Source organism: Zingiber officinale, chromosome 8B (assembly GCF_018446385.1).
Source record: "Zingiber officinale cultivar Zhangliang chromosome 8B, Zo_v1.1, whole genome shotgun sequence".
Lineage (NCBI taxonomy): Eukaryota > Viridiplantae > Streptophyta > Magnoliopsida > Zingiberales > Zingiberaceae > Zingiber > Zingiber officinale.
Window position 1 is genome coordinate 18,318,118 of NC_056001.1, and position 21,491 is coordinate 18,339,608.

The following is a 21,491-nucleotide window of genomic DNA, read 5'->3' on the forward strand; positions in this document are numbered from 1 at the left end:
CGGCCATAATTCCCTGCGCCGGCCGGGCGGCGCACTCATTACGTCCTGCCTTCTCTTAGGCAGGGGCGTAGCTATATAAAGATCAGGGGGTGCGGTCGCACCCCCTGGAATTTAAGAAAAATATTAATACTTGGAAAAAATAAAAGAAAGTATAGTCATAAATTTTGAAACTTTCTCGTCTTTTTAGTAAAAAATTTCAATTAAAACCCTTTTAGCCGAACGACCCGAACCTAATTTACTCTTTTCCTGAGTCAATTTTTTTTCTATATATTTTTCTTCTTCCTCCTCTAATCCCGAACTTTTATTTTCCTCTTTTTTATTTTTTTTTCTTCCTCTAATTTCTTTCATATTCTTTTTCCTAACTCTAATTTAACCCGAAAAATCTTCCGCGGCATGTCACTGACGTTATAGCCCAAGTCGCTATTGTCGCACACCGATTGCTACCATTGTCGTTGTCATTTGTTACATGGTCGTCGTCTTCACTTGGCTAACGTCGTCGCTTTGCAGATGCTCCATAAAAAAACACCTTTTAATTGAGGTAAAATTTTCTTGATTGATTTCTTTCGCTTAATCGACGTCATTGTTTGCTGCCAGCATCACCGTCATCATTCGACGACTTCGTCGCTTTGCCCCTCCTGAGTGAAATTCCTAGCTACGCCACTGCTCTTAGGCCTTCCGCTCGGTCATTATTTATTGTTTCATTGAGCGTCGGAACCCCGATTCCTGTCAGGGTGCCTTTTACTATCAGATGTTTACTGGCAGACCGATCGGCCTGCCCTTTTCTCATGAGTCCGGTCGGCTCACCCTTCTTCGACGGACCACCTAGCCTTTTGACCTCCACGTGGCGTTGACCCCTCGTTAGGGGATCCCGGGCTCTTACCACCGGATCACTTCTCAACTGCTATTTTATTCTGCACGACAACTTGTTAGTCTTGCCACGCACACCAAACAGACAAATATATATATATATATATATATATATATAGAAATGTTCTCCTGCGGTGCAATTCTTGCGGTTTGGTGCGGTAGCGATGATTTGACATTCCACGTCAAAGCCACAGCGCTGTCGATTCTTTTCTGATCGGTCTACAGACCGATCAGGAGGTTCCCTGATCGGTCCAGAGACCGATCAGGAGGTTCCCTGATCGGACTGGTGACCGATCAGGAAGCATGTCCGCAGCGGTCCGTACGGCTTTGTCCGCAGTGTCCGGTCGCGACCGGATTCCGGCCGGATCGCGACTGGATTCCGGCCGGATCGCGGCCAGAATCGGCAACGCTGTGTCTGCTAGCGTTGCGGCAGATTTTGGCCACGAAACGGTCGGATTCCGGCCGCCATCTGGCCGAAATCCGGCCGCGATCCAGCCGACGGTGGCCGAGCGTCTAGTGGAAGGTCATCAGTCGGTGGTTTGACGAGGTCGGCGAAGAAGACGAGAAGAGAGATGATGCCGTGTTTTTTTTTGGCTTTGACGTGGAATACCAAATCATCTCTACCACACCAAACCGCAAGAATTATATATATATATATATATATATATATATATATATATATATATATATATATATATACAAACAAAAATATATATATATATATATATATATATATATATATATATATATATATATATATATATATATTATATATATATATATATATATACACACATCATGTTTTAAACATGGGATCCAGATTTGTTAATCGATTTTAAGTATGTAAGGCTAACTAACATTCGATCGATGGATTCTTAACAAATCTGGATCCCATGTTTAATCGATTAACAAATCTGGATCCCATGTTTAATCGATTAACAAATCTGGATCCCATGTTTAAAACATGGACGCGAAGGATGCAGCAGTTGCCGTAGGAGATCCACAGCTAGATCCTGCCGCACGGAACGCACGTACCGAGACCCGGGGGCACATGTGCTGTTCTCCTGCGTAGACCTTGAGGCGCTCAAGGACGAGTCGTCCGAGAGAGAGGCGAGGGTCTATTGGTCGGCAGGGCAGGGCAGGGCACGGCAGACCGGATCAATGAGGCTAGTTGGTTGGTTGGTTAATGAGAGACGGTCGCACACACCAAAACGCGCATCGCGAAGCAGCTGGCAGGTGGGCATAATAATAACGTGCGGCGCACGGAAGGAAGACGACCCGCTCGCATTGTCGGTTAGCTCCTTGCCCCCACGTGTGCAGAACCAACGTGTAAATTGCACGTGGTTTGTTGAAGAACCAAATGTGGCAGGTGGACTCATAGATGGGTCGACGAGGCCCGTCTCTCACCCGTCCTCCCTCTTTCTTCCAGTCTTCTCTCGCAGCTTTTTAAATACGTGAAGGAAGGGCGAGGAAGAGGATTAGAGGAGCAGAAGAGGAGGCAGGTTGAAGTCAGTAGCCTGCCATGGAGGAGTACAACAAATTCATCATTCGTATGAACACTCCCCGGTAAGAGTAAGAATGTTTTCTTCCTTTTGCTGCTCTGTTTTGGAGTAGGGCGCTGGGCTTGCTGAATTCAGGGCGGCGCAGGGTGGTGGTGGACAATGCGGTGGGCGCCACCGCGACGGTGGTGAAGGTTGACAGCGCTCGGGAGCGTGGCGTGCTTTTGGAGGTCCTCCGTGTGCTCGCCGATCTCGATCTCGTCATCGGAAAGGCCTACATCTCCTCCGACGGCCGTTGGTTCATGAACGTCTTCCACGTCACTGATCGCCACGGTCGCAAGCTCGCCGACCTCCACCTGGCCTCCAAACTCGAGCTTTCCCTTTGCGCTGATGCCGATGATAACGGCAATGATGTCCCAGGCGAGATAGCTGGAGGCGAGATATGTGGCGCCACCGAACTGGCGCTCGCGGGCGACGACCGCCCGGGTCTCCTCTCCGAGATTTTCGCCGTGCTTCGCGATGCCGAGTGCGACGTCGTGGCGGCTAAGGTATGGACGCACAACGGCCGCGTCGCGTGCCTTATTTCTGTGGTCTTCGGAAGCGCCAACGACCCGCACAGCATCGTGGCGCGGCTACGGAGCGTACTGATAGGCGACCACGGTGAGAGGGTCACCGCCGGCATGGGACCGCCTTCGACGGCTCATTCGGACCGCAGGATGCACCAGCTCATGTTCGACGATCGCGACTACGAGCGCGCCGGCTGCCGGGTCAAAACGCCGTTGGTGGTGTCTGTGCAAAACTGGGTAGACCGCGGTTACTCCGTCGTCAACGTCGAGTGCCGTGATCGACCGAAGCTTCTCTTCGACGTGGTCTGCACGCTGATCGATATGGAGTACGTCGTCTTCCATGGAACCGTCGACACCGACGGCATTCGAGCCCACCAAGTAAAATTTCTGGCTCCAAAATCCAATTCTGCATCAAAATTTGGCTTAAAATCGTTCACATCGCGCTGAATCCGTGAATTAATTAGGAATTTTATATAAGGCATTTGGACGGCACTCCGATCAGTTCGGAAGCAGAGCGGCAGCGAGTTGTTCAATGTCTCCAAGCCGCCATCGAGCGCAGAGCATCAGAGGTACGTGTTCCACTCTATCAGTACCATCCCAATCCAAAATTAAATTTCGAGCTGCAATTTGCCCCCTTTTCACGCCGCAGGGAGTGATGTTAGAGCTGCGGACGGCGGATCACAGGGGCTTACTAGCGGACGTGACGCAAATCCTGCGCGAGCACGGACTGTCGGTGACGAGGGCGGAAGTTAGTACCAAAGCCGGAGTAGCCACGAGCTCGTTCTACGTCGCCGACCCATCTGGCCGCGCAATAAGCCAGAGGATCGTCGACGCCATCACGGAGAAGATCAGCGTCGACAGCCTCAAGTTGAGCGACGAGCGCGGTCCATACTCGCTTCGTAAGTGGTCGCCGGCCGAGGAGGAGACAGCGGCGAACGGCGGCGGAGGAGTCGGACTCTTCCACTTGGGCAGCATCGTGAAGAGGAACCTCTTCAACTTGGGCCTGATTAGATCCTGCACCTAATGGGACCGGACTTGACTTGACTTAGAAAAGATGCATGCACAGGGTACCCAAGAGGATGCCGACTGGTTTGGTGAACAATGTGGTGGTTGAAGGGGAACTTTTGGTGCCAGCTATTGGCCATGGCCTTTGCCAAAGCTGCATCGTACAAATTATTTATGCATGCAACTTTACTGTACAGAACAGACACTAATGCATGCTCCAATGACCTTTTCTTTTACTGGTAGATGTTTGGTGAGTGATGTTTCACCGCACAGAAATAGGTCACTTGATTAGCAAGCCAAACGGGCAGGAAGATGCATTAATGCGATAAGATTGCAATCGCATACCGAACATGCTTCCCTACGGACGAGACGTCAACGTTTTCAAACACGGAACGAGTGGACAGGCAGGGGTGTTTCTGGAGTGAACGTGCCTGACTTTAAGGTTCCATGGCAAGTTTAATGGTTGAGATTTTAGATTTATGGTCCTAGTCGAACCTATAATATACTGTATTTAGCAAAGAGATTAGTGAGCCATTATATATTAAAGATATTAGTGAATGATAAAAAAATAAAACTAGTCATTGTCATTAGATAGACGGTCAGAGTATCACCCAATCGATCAGAAAAAAAAATCAGTCATGTTGGAAGTTGACCAAGTCTAGGCACCCGGACCAGGTTCAGAAGCCCAAACTCCAAGCGTCCAGACCAGGTCTAGGCGCTCGGAGCAGTCTTGGCCAGATCTATCGCACTTCGAAGGAGTTTCTACCCGACAAAAGGATAGCATCTCCTCCCTTATGACAACATATGGAACTTGGATACAATGCCACAAGACAGAACAAGTATAATATCTATAACACACACGACTGGAAACAAAAACACACTAGAAGATAAAAGATATCCAATCATATAATAAAGGGATTTATACAATCCCAAATAACATAGAAAACATAAATGGATTGCGTGTTGGCACGACTTAACACAGCAAATATCACAACCTAATAAAATACATTACCAGACTACAATTCATGAACAAAACTAAGTACAAATATAAAGCAATAATGTATAACATGGAAAACACGATCTCGAGTGGGAGGTGAGATTAGCAGCTAGGACCTCTAAGTGACACAATACACCTGCTAACCTAGAAATAAAGGAAAAGCAAGGATAGTGAGTACAAAATAGTTAGCGGGAATAAGAAGATAGTGCATGATAGTGTATATAAGGATATCAAAGAATACAGTTTCAGGTGAAATACTTACTATAAAAGTAAGAGAGTCAAAATAAGCGATTCTCCCCTCATCAAATGCTTATTTCAGATTAGAGATGTTCTTCTACAGCGCACCACCTCAATTGGAGCAGCAAAGATGAAGCTCACAGAATGGTTTGTGGAAGGGGAAAATGGGACAACTTTGGCCTATGACTTCTTCATGCCGAAAATGCCCAAAGTTCCCTGGTTTTCAGTGATTTGGAAGCCAAGTTTAATGCTCAAACATCGATTCACAGCTTGGTTGCTTGCCCATGGAAAGTTAAGGACAGTAGACACTTTGTCATACGTGCCAAACAAGATGTGTGCATTATGTCAACACCATGAAGAGTTCAATCGTCACATTTTCTTTGAATGTGCAGTTGCAAAGTCTCTTCTTGATAGGGTTGTGAGATGGATGGACATCAAATTTGATATCACTAGTATGACCAAATTACTTGATGTGCTTCAATGGCATTATGAAGGTAAAGGTCGGCAAGTCAAGGCCCGGTATCTTGCTGTATCTTCGATGATTTATCTTATATGGGAGGCACGCAACCGATCACGTTTTGAGGGCATTGTACCTTGTGTTGAGAGGATGTTTCACAAAGTCCAGATCCATGTCTGGCGCTTTGTCCATCAAGTGATGTACTTTGTACTTTGTACTTTGTATGATTCTAGTTTTAGTAGTATAATACATTTATCTTCCAAAAAAAAAGAGAGTCAAAATAAGCAACCACTAATGAAGCATAAGAAACTACATAACCATCTACTAATCTGCTCACCTAGATAAGACCAATAAATCAGGAGTACACATAGATCCTGTACAAACAAATACACCACTAGCGTATATCAAGAGTATAACAAGCACTGGCTACGTGTAACAACATGTTACTGTGAATGAGTCTCATGCATAGTTAGGGTATATAAATAGTCCGTGTTTGTAGGAGAATGATTTACAACGGATGGTTCCTTGGGTGGATAGGATGAGGTAGCTATCTAGCACCTCAGCTACTGACTGCGGGAGAACGCTCTACTACGGATGATCCCGTAGGCAATTAGGATATGTAAACAATCATTGTCTGTAGGAGAACACTCTACCACGAATGGTCCCGTGGGCAGACAAGATGCATAAGTGACTACTATCTGCAGGAGAACACTCTACCACAAATGGTCCCATGGACAGACATGATATATACATATTCCAAGTCATAATGGCAAAATAAGTAATAACAATCCATCTGAGGATAATGCTCTTCAAGCTACCCTATAGTCTAACCTCATTAGTGTATAGGCATGTGCCTAAATAGCAACCAAAAGTCTAGTAGGATACTCAATATTCTATGGTATGATATAATCTTACTAACATATTGGTACTCATATAAGTACACAATTATACTACCTACGATATCGCTAACTGGTAGGCACAAGCATAAGTACCTAACTATACTATGATATAAATGCACGAGTATAAGTCTATAACTATACTAGGGTCTGGTATATCCTATACATATAACCAATCCAAGCATGAAAACAACGAGACTGCATAGCTGTCGATATCGACAAACAAATAAGAACAAACAACAAAGATCAATTGCAAGAATAACATAGAGTGGAGGCAGGGAAAGCAAGTAAATGCTACTTAATCAACGTATAATAATAAATAATCATGCACTAAGGACAAATCAATAAAGAAACAAGGCAAGAAGTACCCACCTCAAGTGTAGCTTGTGTCGAACTAATCTCACGTCGAGATGCTCATCTCAATCAAAATCCCACAATCACATAGTGTATAGTGTAGCTACGTCAAACATAAAACCAATGGCAAATTCCTAATCCTAAATCGATTAGGAAAACACTAATTAACTCAACCTATTAATCCAAATCCCATGTTTCTCATACACCACAACTTAAATAATCTCAAACCAATAATAAACTATTTGTTTAATCCATGTATTAATTACACTATAGATCAAATAATTACATCATAAGCTTATTAATCAATCAATCCAAATTAGTCATAGAGTTTAACCAATCTTACCCTACTGTTAGCCAGTGTCATTACATAGAATGAGGGTTAACTCAACAACTTCACTATTAATGGAGAGTTACTCAACCCCAAGACAACAACCAAATTTTTCATACATCCAACAAAATTAACCTACAACAATTAATTTGAAGGGAACTTAATCCATCCACCTCACCATTAAAGCAAGCTGCCAAATCAACAACCAACCTCAAATTTCAGACTCTACTCGATAACATGACTACTTTAAACAAAACTTAGGTAAGGCAGAATTATTACCCATGGTTTCTTCTTCTCTGGTAGGGGCTCCTGGCGGCTTGTGGAGGCAGCAACAACAGGGATTGCTGCTCGAGGTATGCCGGTTTGAGATGGTTGTAGATCGTCTGTTGGCTTGAGATGGCTACAGATCGGTACTTCAACCATGTCCTAGGTCTCGGGCCATGGTCCACAACAACCGACCATGGCCCCGGACTGGGAAACCGCTAGCAGTGGCAAGGAGACAACATCGGGCAGAGATGGCACAGCGTGGCCAGAAATTGCAAGGGGAAATCAGCGCTTCCACAGCGGCTGACAACGTCGGCGTTGTCGACCTAGCCCCACACGAGGGGAGTGTGATGACTTGTTGGGATGGCGACGTCGACGATTGAGGAGTCATAGGGTGGCGCGGTGAGGGTAGAGTCGCGGAGAGGTGTCGCAAGAATAGGGTTTAGGAAACATAATATATATTTTGGAAATTAAACATTTCCTCGTTTAAATAGGGTTGCTAAAATAGGTTTCCTTTCTATCCCATTTATCCCCATAACATACGACTCCAATAAAATCAAGAAAAATTTCAGTGAATTCTATAAATTCATATAAATCTATTTCCCTCTTGATTTTGCACCAATATAAATTTATTTTTCTAAATAAATTTAATATGTCAATGTTTAATCATTTAAAATTTATATATATAATTTTGGTATATTACAAGATCAACGAGCCGTTGTAGCGAGGATCAGTACTGGAGTCCACGTCAACTGACTCTAAGTACCCAGACTGGGTCCAGGCGTCCGGGAAGTGAAGATCCATTGGAAAGAAGTCGTTGTTGAGTGGATCGAGTCGACCACGTCCAGGTGCCCGGAGGTGCCACGTTAATAACAATTAACTTCGACCAGTGGACTATAAATAGAGTCATGATTCTCGAAGTTTACAACAGTATAACACACTCATTCTTAACTTCCATATTTTGTAATTTCATTTCGTATTTGTAATTATTGTAAGAGGTTACTCCATCTTTTAACGGAGGAGAACTTTTTAGTGGAACTTTTATTATTTTGGATTAGCAACTTTCCTAATTGTAAACCAAGTAAAATTTTTGTCTCCTACTTTTATTTATGTTTATTTTAATTAACTAATATGTATTTGTCCTTACTAAGTTTGATAACAATAGAAGTATTAATTTGATTTGTATGGTTATTCACCCCCCTCTAGTTGACCTAACAAGGACCAATAGGTATAGTAAGTTTAATCGGAGATGAGTGGAGAGCCGTCTTGGTGGAGCTGAACATTTTGGTTTATTAGTACTGAGTGAATACCCTTCACACATATCTCGATTAGAAGCCGTCGAGTTGATTCATCCGGATTTTGATCTTCATCTCAACAAGACTATTAACTTTTTTGGTACATGTGGCAACCTCCGATACTTCTCATATTACACGTGTGCGATATACACACACACACACACACACACACACACAAATGAAGCTATTGTACGTGTGGTTCAAAGGGAAACGATTGTGACTTCTAATTCGTGTGGAAGTATATTAGTCAACTCAAATATCTAGTGGCGCAAATCCAGATATGTGTATAAGTAATATTCATTTTTTAGAGTGCAAGATATATGATCAATATAATAGAGACTATTATAATAGTCATGGGTTGAGGACTATTATTGTGATAGACTTTGTGTTCGGAAGACATGTAATTCCAGCATATTGATACAGTTGGTTTATATAATGTTGCTATTATTAATATGCCTAAGATCAATTTTTAGTGGATACATAATATTTCACTAGTTATCTCAACTTCTTTTTATATCGTTGCTGATGTTGAGTGGAATCCTCATGATTTACTTCATTTTTAGAAAGAGAAGAGTTATCTTAAAGGACGGTCGAGATGATGATTTTTACCCTTTATTGTTTATATATAGTTAGATGAGGCAGTAGAGATGGTGGGAGCCACATGACAGACCTATAACTCAATCAACCCAAGGAGGTTCAGCTTGACTTACAGTGGAGCTCGACCAATCAAGTCAATCTGGCTTGAGATTAAGATTGGATCAAACCAGTAGACCGAAAGATGGGGACACGTGATTATAGTCCAACCAAAACTAAGTTCTATGGGAGACTGACGGGACGAGTGGAAGATGTTGTTGTTAGGACCGGAGCGTAGCAGAAGAGATATAATGAATCATGGATCTTTTCATGGTACATATAGTTTTACACATAATCACATAAAAAACATACCTCGAGTTCTCGATAGTCTTGAATGATATTACAGACAGATAAGAGCCCCATGTGTGACTCCTCTAGCGGTATCCATGCTCACTAGATCACGAACTTGAAATGATCCATTAGGTGCTAGCCGATTGGATCGACAAAACCTTGGAAGCACTACGATATCTTCCGAACGAAGAAGAAGTTGACGAAGGAGAAATGGATAGAAGGAATTCTACTCTTGAATCTTCCCGAGGATGACTACTTATAGCTTCCAAGGAATACGAAGAGTTAAGTTTTCAATAAATTCATCATTTATGATCTTCATTAATTAGAAAGATGAAGAGTTATAGCCTCTATAAATTCTTCATTTATAACCTTCATTATGACGACTCTTCAACTTCTCCATTAATTATTATTATGATGACTCTTCGAATTCTCCATAAATTATCATGATTATGGCTATTTGAATTCTTTCTTCTTTGTATCAAATAAATCCATATTTGATCTTGATTAGCTTCCGATACCATTGTTCATGTTTACGTCCTATGCGTGCGACTCTCAAGATTTTATACACTAAGGCAATATAAATCCATACACAGACTAAGATAACTGTTTAGTAATAGTTTTTACCCACTCAACGTGATAAATTAATATCAGTCATAAACTGTAAACCACCATCAACTGATTACTGTGTAATTCAATCTCTTCATCTAAGCCTACATCTCAATTAATTCGATACATTATGCATTGATCCTGTCTGGAAGCTGAGAAGACGAACCTGTCGGTGTGACGTGTCTGGAAGATTGACCGCATCCCCATGACCCGGTTGATGAGCTGTCCTCTACGTTGACCAGATCGTCAGAAGTCCTCCTCCGGTCAACTGTACCTGCATCCAGCGACCGGGTCGCCCCGGCCTCTGGTACCTCGGTGCTTGAGGCGAATCCCACAGATATATAAGTAACCGCATAATAATATAGCAATAAAATGAACAGATACCGAGTATGAGAACGTACCCTGGCCTAGGGGGGCGCCCTCGGATGGATGGATGAGCTGGTCGAGCTACTGATCGAGTCGTCACGGTCCCGCCGGAAGGATGGATATGAATCAGTAACGGAGCACGGAGGGACGGATCTACGCCAAAAGCAGTGGAGACAACAAATGTACAGCCGTCGATGCGGACTGTCGGAATGCCAGAGCTAGCTGTGGGGGATGCTGGTCACCGGAGGCGACTGCGACAGTGGCATCCGGAGGTGGCAGCGCTGGGCGCCAGAGGCGCTGAACGCCCAAGGCGGCTAGGGCAGTGGCTGCCGAAGGCAGCGCTGACTGCTGGAGGCGACGGATGTCACTAAGGGCGGTGATTGCCGCCAACAGCGGCTACTGCCGCTGGGACAGCGAGAACCACCAGAGGCGGTGCCCACTAGGGGCGTCGCTGACTAGGATTCGAGGCGCTGTTGGCGTGGAGAAAGGGCAGCAGCGCCCTCCGCCGGAGGTGTCTGCAGGCAGGAGGAGAGGGAGGAAAGGGAAAGATAGCCTGGACCCTGCCTGAGACGCTAGCCGTGCGTCGCAGCGAGGCCGGCGTGGAGCTCGACGGTCGAGGACGAGGAAAGCATGAGGTCCGGCCGCTGGCCGTCGAGAGGGTGAGGGTCTGCTTGAGGAGGCCGGAGGACATGAGATGGAGGAGAGGGGCAACCGGTGGCAGGCTTCGGCGCCGGCGAGAAAGGGGAAAAAACCCACTGGCGGCGGGCTCCTCCCCCCACAAGCCGCCCCCCCCCCCCTTTTCCTAAGAGCACGAACCGTGCTCTTTGAAGCCCAAAAACCCTAAAGGCGAAATGACAAAAGAGCCCTCCTCCTTCTCCTTAATTACTCCCATGCCATTCCCTATATCCGGATCATGCATCATTACCAAATTAATTGTTTTACTTGATTTCGAAGATATAATAGGCTCCTCTTGAATGATAAATCGTTCCTCCCATGACTATGGATTTCGAGTCACTAATATCTCTATCAAGTGACCAGAATGTTAACTCCTAATCGAAGAGAGCGATGAATCCTCTATTGACTCAACATTATTCTCTCTACGCTTTGTCATACACCCAACTACCATATTAATCACAATATGATTAAAGATTGCTTTTAACGGCGTCAAAACACATAACTTCACGCATAGAATAAATGAAGGTCTCAAGTCAAAAAATCAGTTACACTTGTTCATAATAGGAATAACCAATGATGCTTAATATGCGGTCTCCTCTTGAGCGGGTCGTGTCCAGTGTACCTCTAAACTCAAGGCACCCTCAAGTACAATTTGGATATACATCCCTTGATATATCTCGACCTAGTCATACTCAGCGTTGATCTAGATATCCATGTCCTCTCTAGATATCTATCTAATCAAGGTCTGTTTTCAGATTAATATACCCATTAATTTGTAGGACTTTATCATTAATCATATACGTACAAAAAAGTAAATAATTAATGATAAATTCTTGCCTTTATTAAATAATTATCCACAAAATACATAAGGAATGTCTTGGCACATAAGTGCACACACTAACAATCTCCCACATGAACTATTGCCAAACATTACAGACTCTTAAGTCCTAGGCTCCTCACATGGGTCTCATGTTTTTGTAGAGGTAAGACCTTTGTGAGTGGGTCTACAATATTCTCGCTGGTATCTACTCTTCTAACCAACACATCACCCCTCTGAACAATCTCTCTAAGGAGGTGATACTTTCTTAGTATATGCTTGGATCGTTGGTGAGATCTTGATTCCTTTGCATGTGCTATGACCGTATTATTGTCACAATATAGTATAACTGGATCAACAATGCTAGGAACCACTTCAAGCTCCACTATGAAGTTCTTGATCCACACAACTTCCTTTGCTGCCTCTGAAGATGCTATGTACTCGGAATCAACTGTTGAATCTGCAAGTGTCTCCTGCTTGGAACTCCTCCAGCAAACAGCTGCACCATTCAGACAAAACACATATCCTTGCTGTGATTTCAGATCATCCTAATATGTCTGAAAACTTGTGTCAGTATATCCTTTGACGACTAATTCCTCGTCTCCTCCAAAAACTAAGAACTTGTTCTTTGTTCTTCTAAGATACTTGAGGATAGTCTTTACCGCAGTCCAATGACCCTTTCCAGGATCTGACTGATATCTACTCGTCCTGCTTAATGCATGCGAGACATCTGGTTCAGTGCACATTATAACATACATTATGGACCCTATAGCCGAAGCATAAGGTATATTGTCTATTCTACTTCTTTCCTTTTGTGTTCCTGGACACATAGCCTTGGAAAGATGCACACCATGTGACACTGGTAAATATCTTCTCTTGGAGTCCTGCATACCGAATCTATTCAGCATTTTATCAATGTATACACCTTGACTCAATCCTAGTAACATGTTTTGTCTATCTCAGTATATTCTAATACCTAAGACATAAGTTGCATTTCCAAGATCTTTTGTTGAGAAACACTCTCCCAACCAAGTCTTGATAGATTCTAGGCTAGAGATGTTATTGCTTATAAGAAGTATATCATCAACATACAACACTAGGAACGTAATCTTGCTCCCACTAATCTTCTTGTAAACACACGGTTTTTTTAGATTTTTTACAAAAGAAAAATCTTTAATGGCTTCGTCAAATTGCAGATTCCAACTCCGAGATGCTTGCTTTAGTCCATAAATTGACTTCTTGAGCCTACATAACTTATTAACGTTCTTAGATTTTATAAAACTGGGAGGTTGTACCATATATACTTCCTCCTGTAACCTTCCATTTAGGAAAGCAGTTTTAATGCCCATTTGCCAAATCTCGTAGTCCTTGTAAGCTGTTATAGCTAGTAAAATTCTAATAGACTTAAGCATTGCAACGGAGGAAAATGTTTCATCATAGTCAATTCCTTGACGTTGATTAAAACTCTTTGCCACAAGCCTAGCTTTATAGGTACTTATGTTCCTATCCATGTTAATATTTTTCTTGAAGATCCATTTGCACCCTATGGATTTTACCCTAATTGACACATCAACCAACTCTCAAACTTGGTTGGTGTACATGAAGTCTGATCCGGCGGTAAGAATCCGGAACCCCATAAGGAGGGGTCAACGCCACGGGGAGGTCAAAGGGTCCACTGGCTCGCCGGAAAGGGACGAGCCGACCGGACTCGGAAGAAAGGGAAATCTGATAGTAAAAGGCACCCTGGTAGGGACCAGGTTCCGCTCAAATGAAGCGATGCATAATGGCCGAAAGGACGTGCCTCCCGTATGGGAATTAAGGCCGTCGAGCACGCGTTCTTTGCCCGCCCGTGACGTTCAGTCGGCGGTGGGTAAAACGGAACATCTTGACGGTAGTCAAGTCGTATGCTCGCCATACTCCTAGTCGACAACGGGGTCTGTTGTCCCATCGAACATGCTCGGGAAGATGGTGTCGTAAGCTCTCGACAAGTGCATACGGGATATGGGTTGGCGACACGTATACACCTCGGTGGGCGTGCATTAGTTCCTTCTTCGTCCTATATAAAGAGCCTATTACTCCGCCAAAGTCGCGATAATACAAGCTTGGCGACCACTTTTCCACCACTTACGACTTGGCGTGGAGGTCGCGTCGGGAATCCCTTCGGCTCGACTTTGGTGCGAGATCGCGGAGCTTCGTCGACCAGGAGATTCACTCCATCGACTAGGAGCGTGCCACCAGCGTCCTTTGGTTCGGCGATTCGGACGGGATCAATTGGTACGTCTGTGGGAACGCTCCCGCATCCGATCGGAAACAATGGACGAGGGGACGACAACACGCGGTGACAGTTTCGGGGAACTCGGCGCCGATCGAGATAAGGGCCGACTTGTGGAGCAAAAAGGCATCGGTGGCGGCGGATCGACAAGCAACCCGGTCGGCGGCGAGCTAAGCACCACACCGTTGCATTTCATCTGCCGGGCTCTGTTCCGCACCGGCCGTGGCGACCAGGATAGGGATCTTCTTGGATGAAATGCCTGAGCGAGATAACGAGGAAAGCCCCCCGAGCGGACTCATCTCCCGAGCGGATCAATCGCCAATTCTCGGAGGCTATTCTACGAGACCGTCTGCCCAAGCACTACGTGCCTCTGACGATGGGCGAGTACAATGGTACAACCGACCCAGATGATCATCTGGGTAAGTTCGATAACACCGCTACTCTCCATCAATACACAGATGGAGTAAAGTGCCGAGTTTTTCTTACCACTCTCTCGGGCTCGGCTCAACGGTGGTTTCGGAGACTGCCGGACGGATCAATCACTAACTTCAAGGACTTCCGAACGACCTTCCTTCACCACTTCGCTAGCAGTAGGCGCTACCAGAAAACTAGCGTTAGTCTGTTTGCCATCAAACAGGAAGCCCGCGAATCGCTCCGAGCCTACATTCAGCGATTCAACACTGTGGCCATGGACATTCCAACAGCCACCTCGGAGACCATGATGAATGCCTTCACACAAGGTCTAGTGGATGGGGATTTCTTCCGATCGCTCATCCGAAAGCCGCCCCGGGACTATGATCACATGCTACACCGGGCGAACGAATACATCAACGTGGAAGAGGCACAAGCGGCTAGGAAGAAAGAAGCCCCAACCGAGCGGGCTCCGCCTGCCGAGCGTAAACAACCTGCCGTTCATCAGCCGCCCAGAGGACCAAGGGCCGAAGCCATCCGATCCACCCACACCAGATCACATGTACAAGAGGTAGCTGCCGCTCGGCCCAAGCTAAAGAAAAGATGGACCCCGATGTTTTGCTCATTCCACCGGACGGATATGCACAACACAAGGGATTGTCGAAGTCTTCCCTTCGTGGCTCATCCTGTTCCTCGGAATGTCGGACGACGGTCGCCCTCAGTCGACAGGCGACAGAGAACACATGAAGCCGATCGGGCGCGAGCTGATAGGCCACAGCAGCAACAGACTCCCGATCGGCGTCGTTCTCCAAGGCAGGAAAATCGCCGAGCGTCCAGAGAACGGTCCCGACCGTCCGCTCGGGAAGAGGAAAATAGGGGCAATACTTCCCAAGGCGAGATCAACGTTATTGCTGGAGGGCCGACCGGAGGAGACTCCAACCGAGCTAGAAAGGCGAGCGTCCGGCAACTCCAGATTCATGCAGTCGGCTGCAGCCAAGAGCGGGCGAACGGACCGGAGATCAGTTTCGGACCAGAGGACTTGGAAGGAGTCGAAGTACCCCACGACGATGCTCTGCTCATCAAAGCGGTAATAGCCAATTACACTATTCACCGCGTATTTGTTGACACAGGGAGTTCAGTCAACATCATATTCAAGAGGGCGTTCGATCAGTTGCAAATTGATCGAGCCGAGCTGCTACCCATGACGACTCCGCTCTACGGGTTCACGGGTAACGAGGTCCAGCCGGTTGGACAGATTCGGCTGGCTACCTCGCTAGGAGAAGAGCTGCTCAGGAGGACAAGAACAATAAACTTCGTGGTGGTTGATTCTCCCTCGTCCTACAACGTCATTTTGGGACGACCGGCGCTCAGCGAATTCCGAGCGGTCGTCTCAACCTTCCATCAGAAGATCAAGTTCCCCGTGGAGGACAAAGTGGGAGAAGTACGAGGAGACCAGCTAGCAGCTCGGCGATGTTACATCGAAATGGTCCGAGCGGAGGCCAATTTTGCTCGGAAAACGCCTCGGATCGAGGTAAACGCCATCACCGAAAAGCCACCCACTTTAATTTATGAGGAAAAAGAGGAAGTGCAGATTCATCCAATCCGATCGGAGGCCACCACCTTTATTGCGTCCGATCTGGAGGAGAAGCAGAAAGAGGGGTTGATCCAATGCGTCAGAAGAAATCATGATGTCTTCATCGGTCAACACATGACTGGAATTTCGCGAGCATAGCGCGACCTGAGTTACATGTCCGAGCCGTGAGAAAAGAGATTTGTAGCCGGCGAGCGCCATCATCAGGCGGAGGTAGAAAAGCAGGCCGGGCATATCTGCGAGGTCAATTCCCTAGGTTGGCTAATGTGGTCTTGGTCTCTAAGCCGAGCGGCAAGTGGAGAGTATGCATAGATTTTGGGACCTCAACAAAGCTTGCCCAAAGATTTTTATCCCCAGATCAGCTGGTGGACTCTACGGCCGGATGTGAATTGATCTGTATGCTCGACGCTTACCAGGGTTATCACCAAGTGCCGCTCGCCCGCGAAGATCAAGAAAAAGTCAGCTTCGTGACGGCCGACGGCACTTATTGCTATAATGTGATGCCGTTTGGACTGAAGAATATGGGAGCCATATATCAGCGGTTGATGAATAAAGTATTCAGAGGGCAGATCGGGCGGAACCTAGAAGTTTATGTGGACGACATTCTCATTAAGTCCGTCCGAGCGGCCGAGCTCTTCAAAGACATGGAAGAAACCTTCCAAACGCTGCGCAGGTACGGAGTCAAGCTAAATCCCCAGAAGTGCCTGTTCGGAGCGAAAGGAGGACGCTTCTTGGGATATATAGTGACCGAGCGGGGCATCGAAGCCAATCCCAGCAAGGTGAAAGCTCTACAAGACATGCCGCCTCCAAGAAATACAAGGGAGGTGCAGCGTCTGACCGGTCGGATAACCGCTCTGTCCAGGTTTATCTCCAAAACCGCCGACCGGAGCCTTCCTTTTTTCAAGATCTTACGCAAAGCTACAAAATTTTACTGGGACGAAGAATGCGACCGGATGTTCGAAGATTTGAAGGCATACCTGAACTCCCTCCCGGTATTAGCCAAGCCGACTGCAGGTGAGCCACTTCATATGTACTTGTCCTCAACCGAGCATACAATCGGCTCAGCCTTGGTGAGATCGAGCGGAGAAGAGCCTGTGTATTTCCTTAGTCACATTTTAAAAGACGCTGAATCTCGCTACACCGGGCTCGAAAAGCTAGCTTTCGCTCTGGTTCTCGCCGCTCGACGCCTTCGTCCATACTTCCTGGCGCACACAATCGTTGTCAAAACCAACAGCCCGCTCGGACGTGTGCTACTAAATCCAGAGGCATCCGGACGACTCATCAAATGGACGACGGAGCTGAGTGAATTTGATATCCAATATCAGCCCCGCTCAGCGATCAAAGCGCAATCCTTGGCCGACTTTGTGACTGAGGTGCAGAGGTCGGAACCCGAAGCTATGTGGAGAATATATGTGGATGGGTCGTCCACACGTCTCGGAAGCGGGATTGGGATATTGTTACTCTCCCCTCAAGAAGAAAAGATACACTTATCCGTCTGGCTGGATTATAAAGCTACCAACAATGAAGCCGAGTACGAGGCCCTCATAGCTGGCTTGCAGGCAGCTCGGCATATGGGAGCCGGTCGGGTCACTCTTCACTCGGATTCGCAGTTGGCTGCTTAGCAGCTCTCCGGTACCTTCGAAATCAATAGCGCTCGGCTCAAGCTCTACGCTGAAGCCTTCGAGAAACTCAAGGCTGATTTTAGAGAAGTTATTGTACAGAAGATACCCAGAGCAGAAAATCAAGCAGCTGATGAGTTAGCCAAGCTTGCAAGCTCAATAACGCCGGTCACCATTCAGCAATCAATTGAAAAAGTACTGTTAGTAGCGCACGTCGACCGGATGGAAGGCCTTACATTGCCAAGCGATTGGCGGACACCTATCATAGAGTTCCTCCGCTCGGGAGCCACCCCATCCAGTGAGTATGAAGCCCGGTTGCTAAGAAGGAGGGCCGGTCGGCTCACACTCATCGGCGATCAGCTTTACAAGAAAGCTTTTTCTCGCCCACTGCTGAAATGCGTGAGCTCGGAGGACTCGGCCTACATCCTCCAGGAAGTACATCAAGGATCATGCGGGGGGCATCCGGGCGGCCGCTCGTTGGCCAAGAAGATCCTCTTGGCCGGGTATTTTTGGCCAACTTTACAAGTAGACGCCGCTCGGACAGTATCTTCATGTCTTTCGTGCCAGAAATATCATAACTTCTCCCACCGACCGGCCGAAGAAATGAAGGCATCAACCGTTTCATGCCCGTTCGATCAATGGGGAATGGATATTGTCGGTCCATTTCCGATGGCGACCGGGCAGAGGAAATTTTTACTAGTGGCGGTCGACTATTTTTCCAAGTGGGTGGAGGCCGAGCCGCTGGCAAAGATCACCGAACAGATGGTTAAAAAATTCATTTGACAACACATCATCTGTCGGTTCGGCATCCCGCGTCGACTTGTGTCCGACAACGGGCGGCAATTCACAGGGAAGTTGCTTGAAGATTGGTGCAAGAGCTATGGGATTGAGCAACACTTCACGTCCGTAGCTTATCCCCAGAGCAACGGTCAAGCCGAAGTGACCAATCGGGAAATCCTTCGCATTCTACGCACTCGGCTCGACCATCTCGGAGGAAGCTGGCCAGATGAGGTGCCGGGCGTCTTGTGGGCCATCCGAACGGCTCCAAAGGAAGGAACGGGCATCACGCCTTTACATTTGGTGTACGGCGGCGAGACTGTCATTCCGGTGGAAGTTGGCGTTGAGTCCGTCCGGATCCAGAGCTATGATGATGGCAACGCCGAACGAAGGAACATGGAGCTGGATTTGGTCGAAGAGGAGCGAGCCAAGGCGTCCGTTCGGCTGATGGCATACCGGCAGCGGATGAAGCAGAACTACAACCGTCGAGTAATCCCCAGATCATTCCAGGTCGGCGATCTCGTCTGGAAGAAAGTCAGACCGGTCGGCGACGTAGGCAAACTGGAGGCACCGTGGGCAGGCCCCTTCAAAGTTATTGAAAAGCTCCGCTCGGGAGCCTATTATTTGGAAGATGAATCCGGGCGGCAGCTAGATCGACCGTGGAATGCAAATCATCTCCAGCCTTATCGAGCTGGATGAAAGGTGCACGAATGTAATCCGTTTTTGTGTATATGCTAGTCGCCTATATACTTGTAATGCAGGAAGCAAAAAGATGAAAATACATTGAGCATTATCCGCCGAATGGCTTACTATGTGAAGGCCCCCAAGCCGATCGGCCGGGAGGTTTATATATTTAAAGACTTTGTAAGCAAATAGCCCGTGCTGTTCGGCCGGGTATAAATATTGTTCGAGCACGGGATATGACACGAAGGCCAAGGCCGCTCGGCCTGGTAAGGAGTTAGCCTTGAAAGACCTACGAGCTCCGTCGTTAAAGATCGAGAGCCGCGCCGACCGGCTATAAATATCCGCCCCGTCGAGCTCCGACGTTAAAGATCGAGAGACGAGCCGGCGTCTATAAACGTCCGAGCGAAAGGCCGACGAGCCCCGTCGTTAAAGATCGAGAGCCGCGCCGACCGGCTATAAATATCCGCGTCGTCGAGCTCCGACGTTAAAGATCGAGAGACGAGTCGGCGTCTATAAACGTCCGAGCGAAAGGCCGATGAGCCTCGTCGTTAAAGATCGAGAGCCGTGCCGACCGGCTATAAATATCCGCGCCGTCGAGCTCCGACGTTAAAGATCGAGAGACGAGCCGGCGTCTATAAACGTCCGAGCGAAAGGCCGACGAGCCCCGTCGTTAAAGATCGAGAGCTGCGCCGACCGGCTATAAATATCCACGCCGTCGAGCTCCGACGTTAAAGATCGAGGGCCGCGTCATCCGAGCGGAAGGCCGACGAGCCCGTCGTTAAAGATCGAGAGCCGCGACCGGCTATAAATATCCGGCCGTCGAGCTCCGGCGTTAAAGATCGAGGCGACCGGCGTCATAAACGTCTGAGCGAAGGCCGACGAGCCCGTCGTTAAAGATCGGGGCCGACCGGCTATAAATATCCGCGTCGAGCTCCGGCGTTAAAGATCGAGGCAGGCGCGTCTATAAACGCGTCCGGCGGCCGACGAGCCCGTCATTAAAGATCGAGAGCCGCGCCGGCGGCTATAAATAGCGTCGAGCTCCGACGTTAAAGATCGAGAGACGAGCCGGCGTCTATTAACGTCCGAGCGGAAGGCCTTGCGAAAATCCAGCAAAAACCCCTTTGAGGCGAGGCGCGAAGCAAAAGATGGTTAATCGGAATTAGAAATGCGAGCAAGTGAACGAGCGCCCTCCGTGCGCCGAGCGGCTGCTTAGTCGCATGATGAAAGACATTAAAGACAATTCGCTTATCTGGCATAGCGTGGTGCCGAGCGGAAGAGTTTTAAAACAAAAACACTTAAAGTTGGGACGAGAGAAAAATTTCTTGCCAAAATAGAAAGTGAAAGGAACAGAAGATTATCTAATATGCAAGCAAAAAAAGTCATTACAGAGATAAGCGGGGCCGAACGGCGGGAATTCAAAAAAGTTTACAGAAACGCTCCTCACACATCAAAATCAAAAAGAGCGTCAGGGATGGTGTCCATCACGCTCGCTAGATCCTCGGGGGGGATGGTCAGCTCGGCAGACAGATGGCCTTTGGTCTTCAGATAGCCCACCGCCGCCTTGATCGCCTCCTCGAAAGTGAGGGATATCTTCTCGGTAAACTTCTCTCCGAAGTTTTCCGAACGGAGGAACGCCTTCCTCACTTCATCCGAGCGGGCCGACTCCCCCTCTTGGTATTCCTTGAGCGCGGAGTGGGCGGCATCACTGGCAGCTTGAAGCTCCTTCAAGTCCCCATCAAATCTCTGGAGATCAGCCGAGCGGCTCTCCTTCTCGGTGGTCAGCAGGGCGTCCAAGTCTTTGATGCGTTGCTCCAGCCCCCGGATCTCCACCTTCATGCGGTCCATATCATTGATGGCTTGTTGCTTCCGAGTGGTCGCCGTCTTGATCTCCTTGTCTCGTTGTTTAATCATTGTTTCAAGCCGAACGACTTTGCTCGCCAGATCGGACACCCTTTTCCGCTCGGCATCCAGCAGTTTTTGGGAC

General features: G+C 47.2%; 1 protein-coding gene across 1 annotated transcript; it reads left to right on the forward strand.

Moving 5' to 3' along the window:
• The first annotated feature begins 2,255 nt into the window (after window positions 1-2,255).
• LOC122016595 (ACT domain-containing protein ACR8-like) lies at window positions 2,256-4,173 on the forward strand. The gene is made up of 4 exons (XM_042573950.1): window positions 2,256-2,433; window positions 2,515-3,310; window positions 3,397-3,501; window positions 3,582-4,173. The coding sequence occupies exons 1-4, from the start codon at window positions 2,390-2,392 to the stop codon at window positions 3,954-3,956; spliced, it is 1,320 nt and encodes a 439-aa protein (XP_042429884.1). The 5' UTR covers window positions 2,256-2,389; the 3' UTR covers window positions 3,957-4,173.
• The last annotated feature ends 17,318 nt before the right edge of the window (window positions 4,174-21,491 follow it).

What these genes read in the sequence shown, in the direction of transcription:
- LOC122016595 (XM_042573950.1), top strand. Translation starts at nt 2,390, where the DNA reads ATGGAGGAGTACAACAAATTCATCATTCGTATGAACACTCCCCG. An exon ending in ATTCGTATGAACACTCCCCG is followed by an intron (nt 2,434 to 2,514) that starts GTAAGAGTAAGA and finishes AGGGCGGCGCAG; the next exon opens with GGTGGTGGTGGACAATGCGG. An exon ending in ACGGCATTCGAGCCCACCAA is followed by an intron (nt 3,311 to 3,396) that starts GTAAAATTTCTG and finishes TGAATTAATTAG; the next exon opens with GAATTTTATATAAGGCATTT.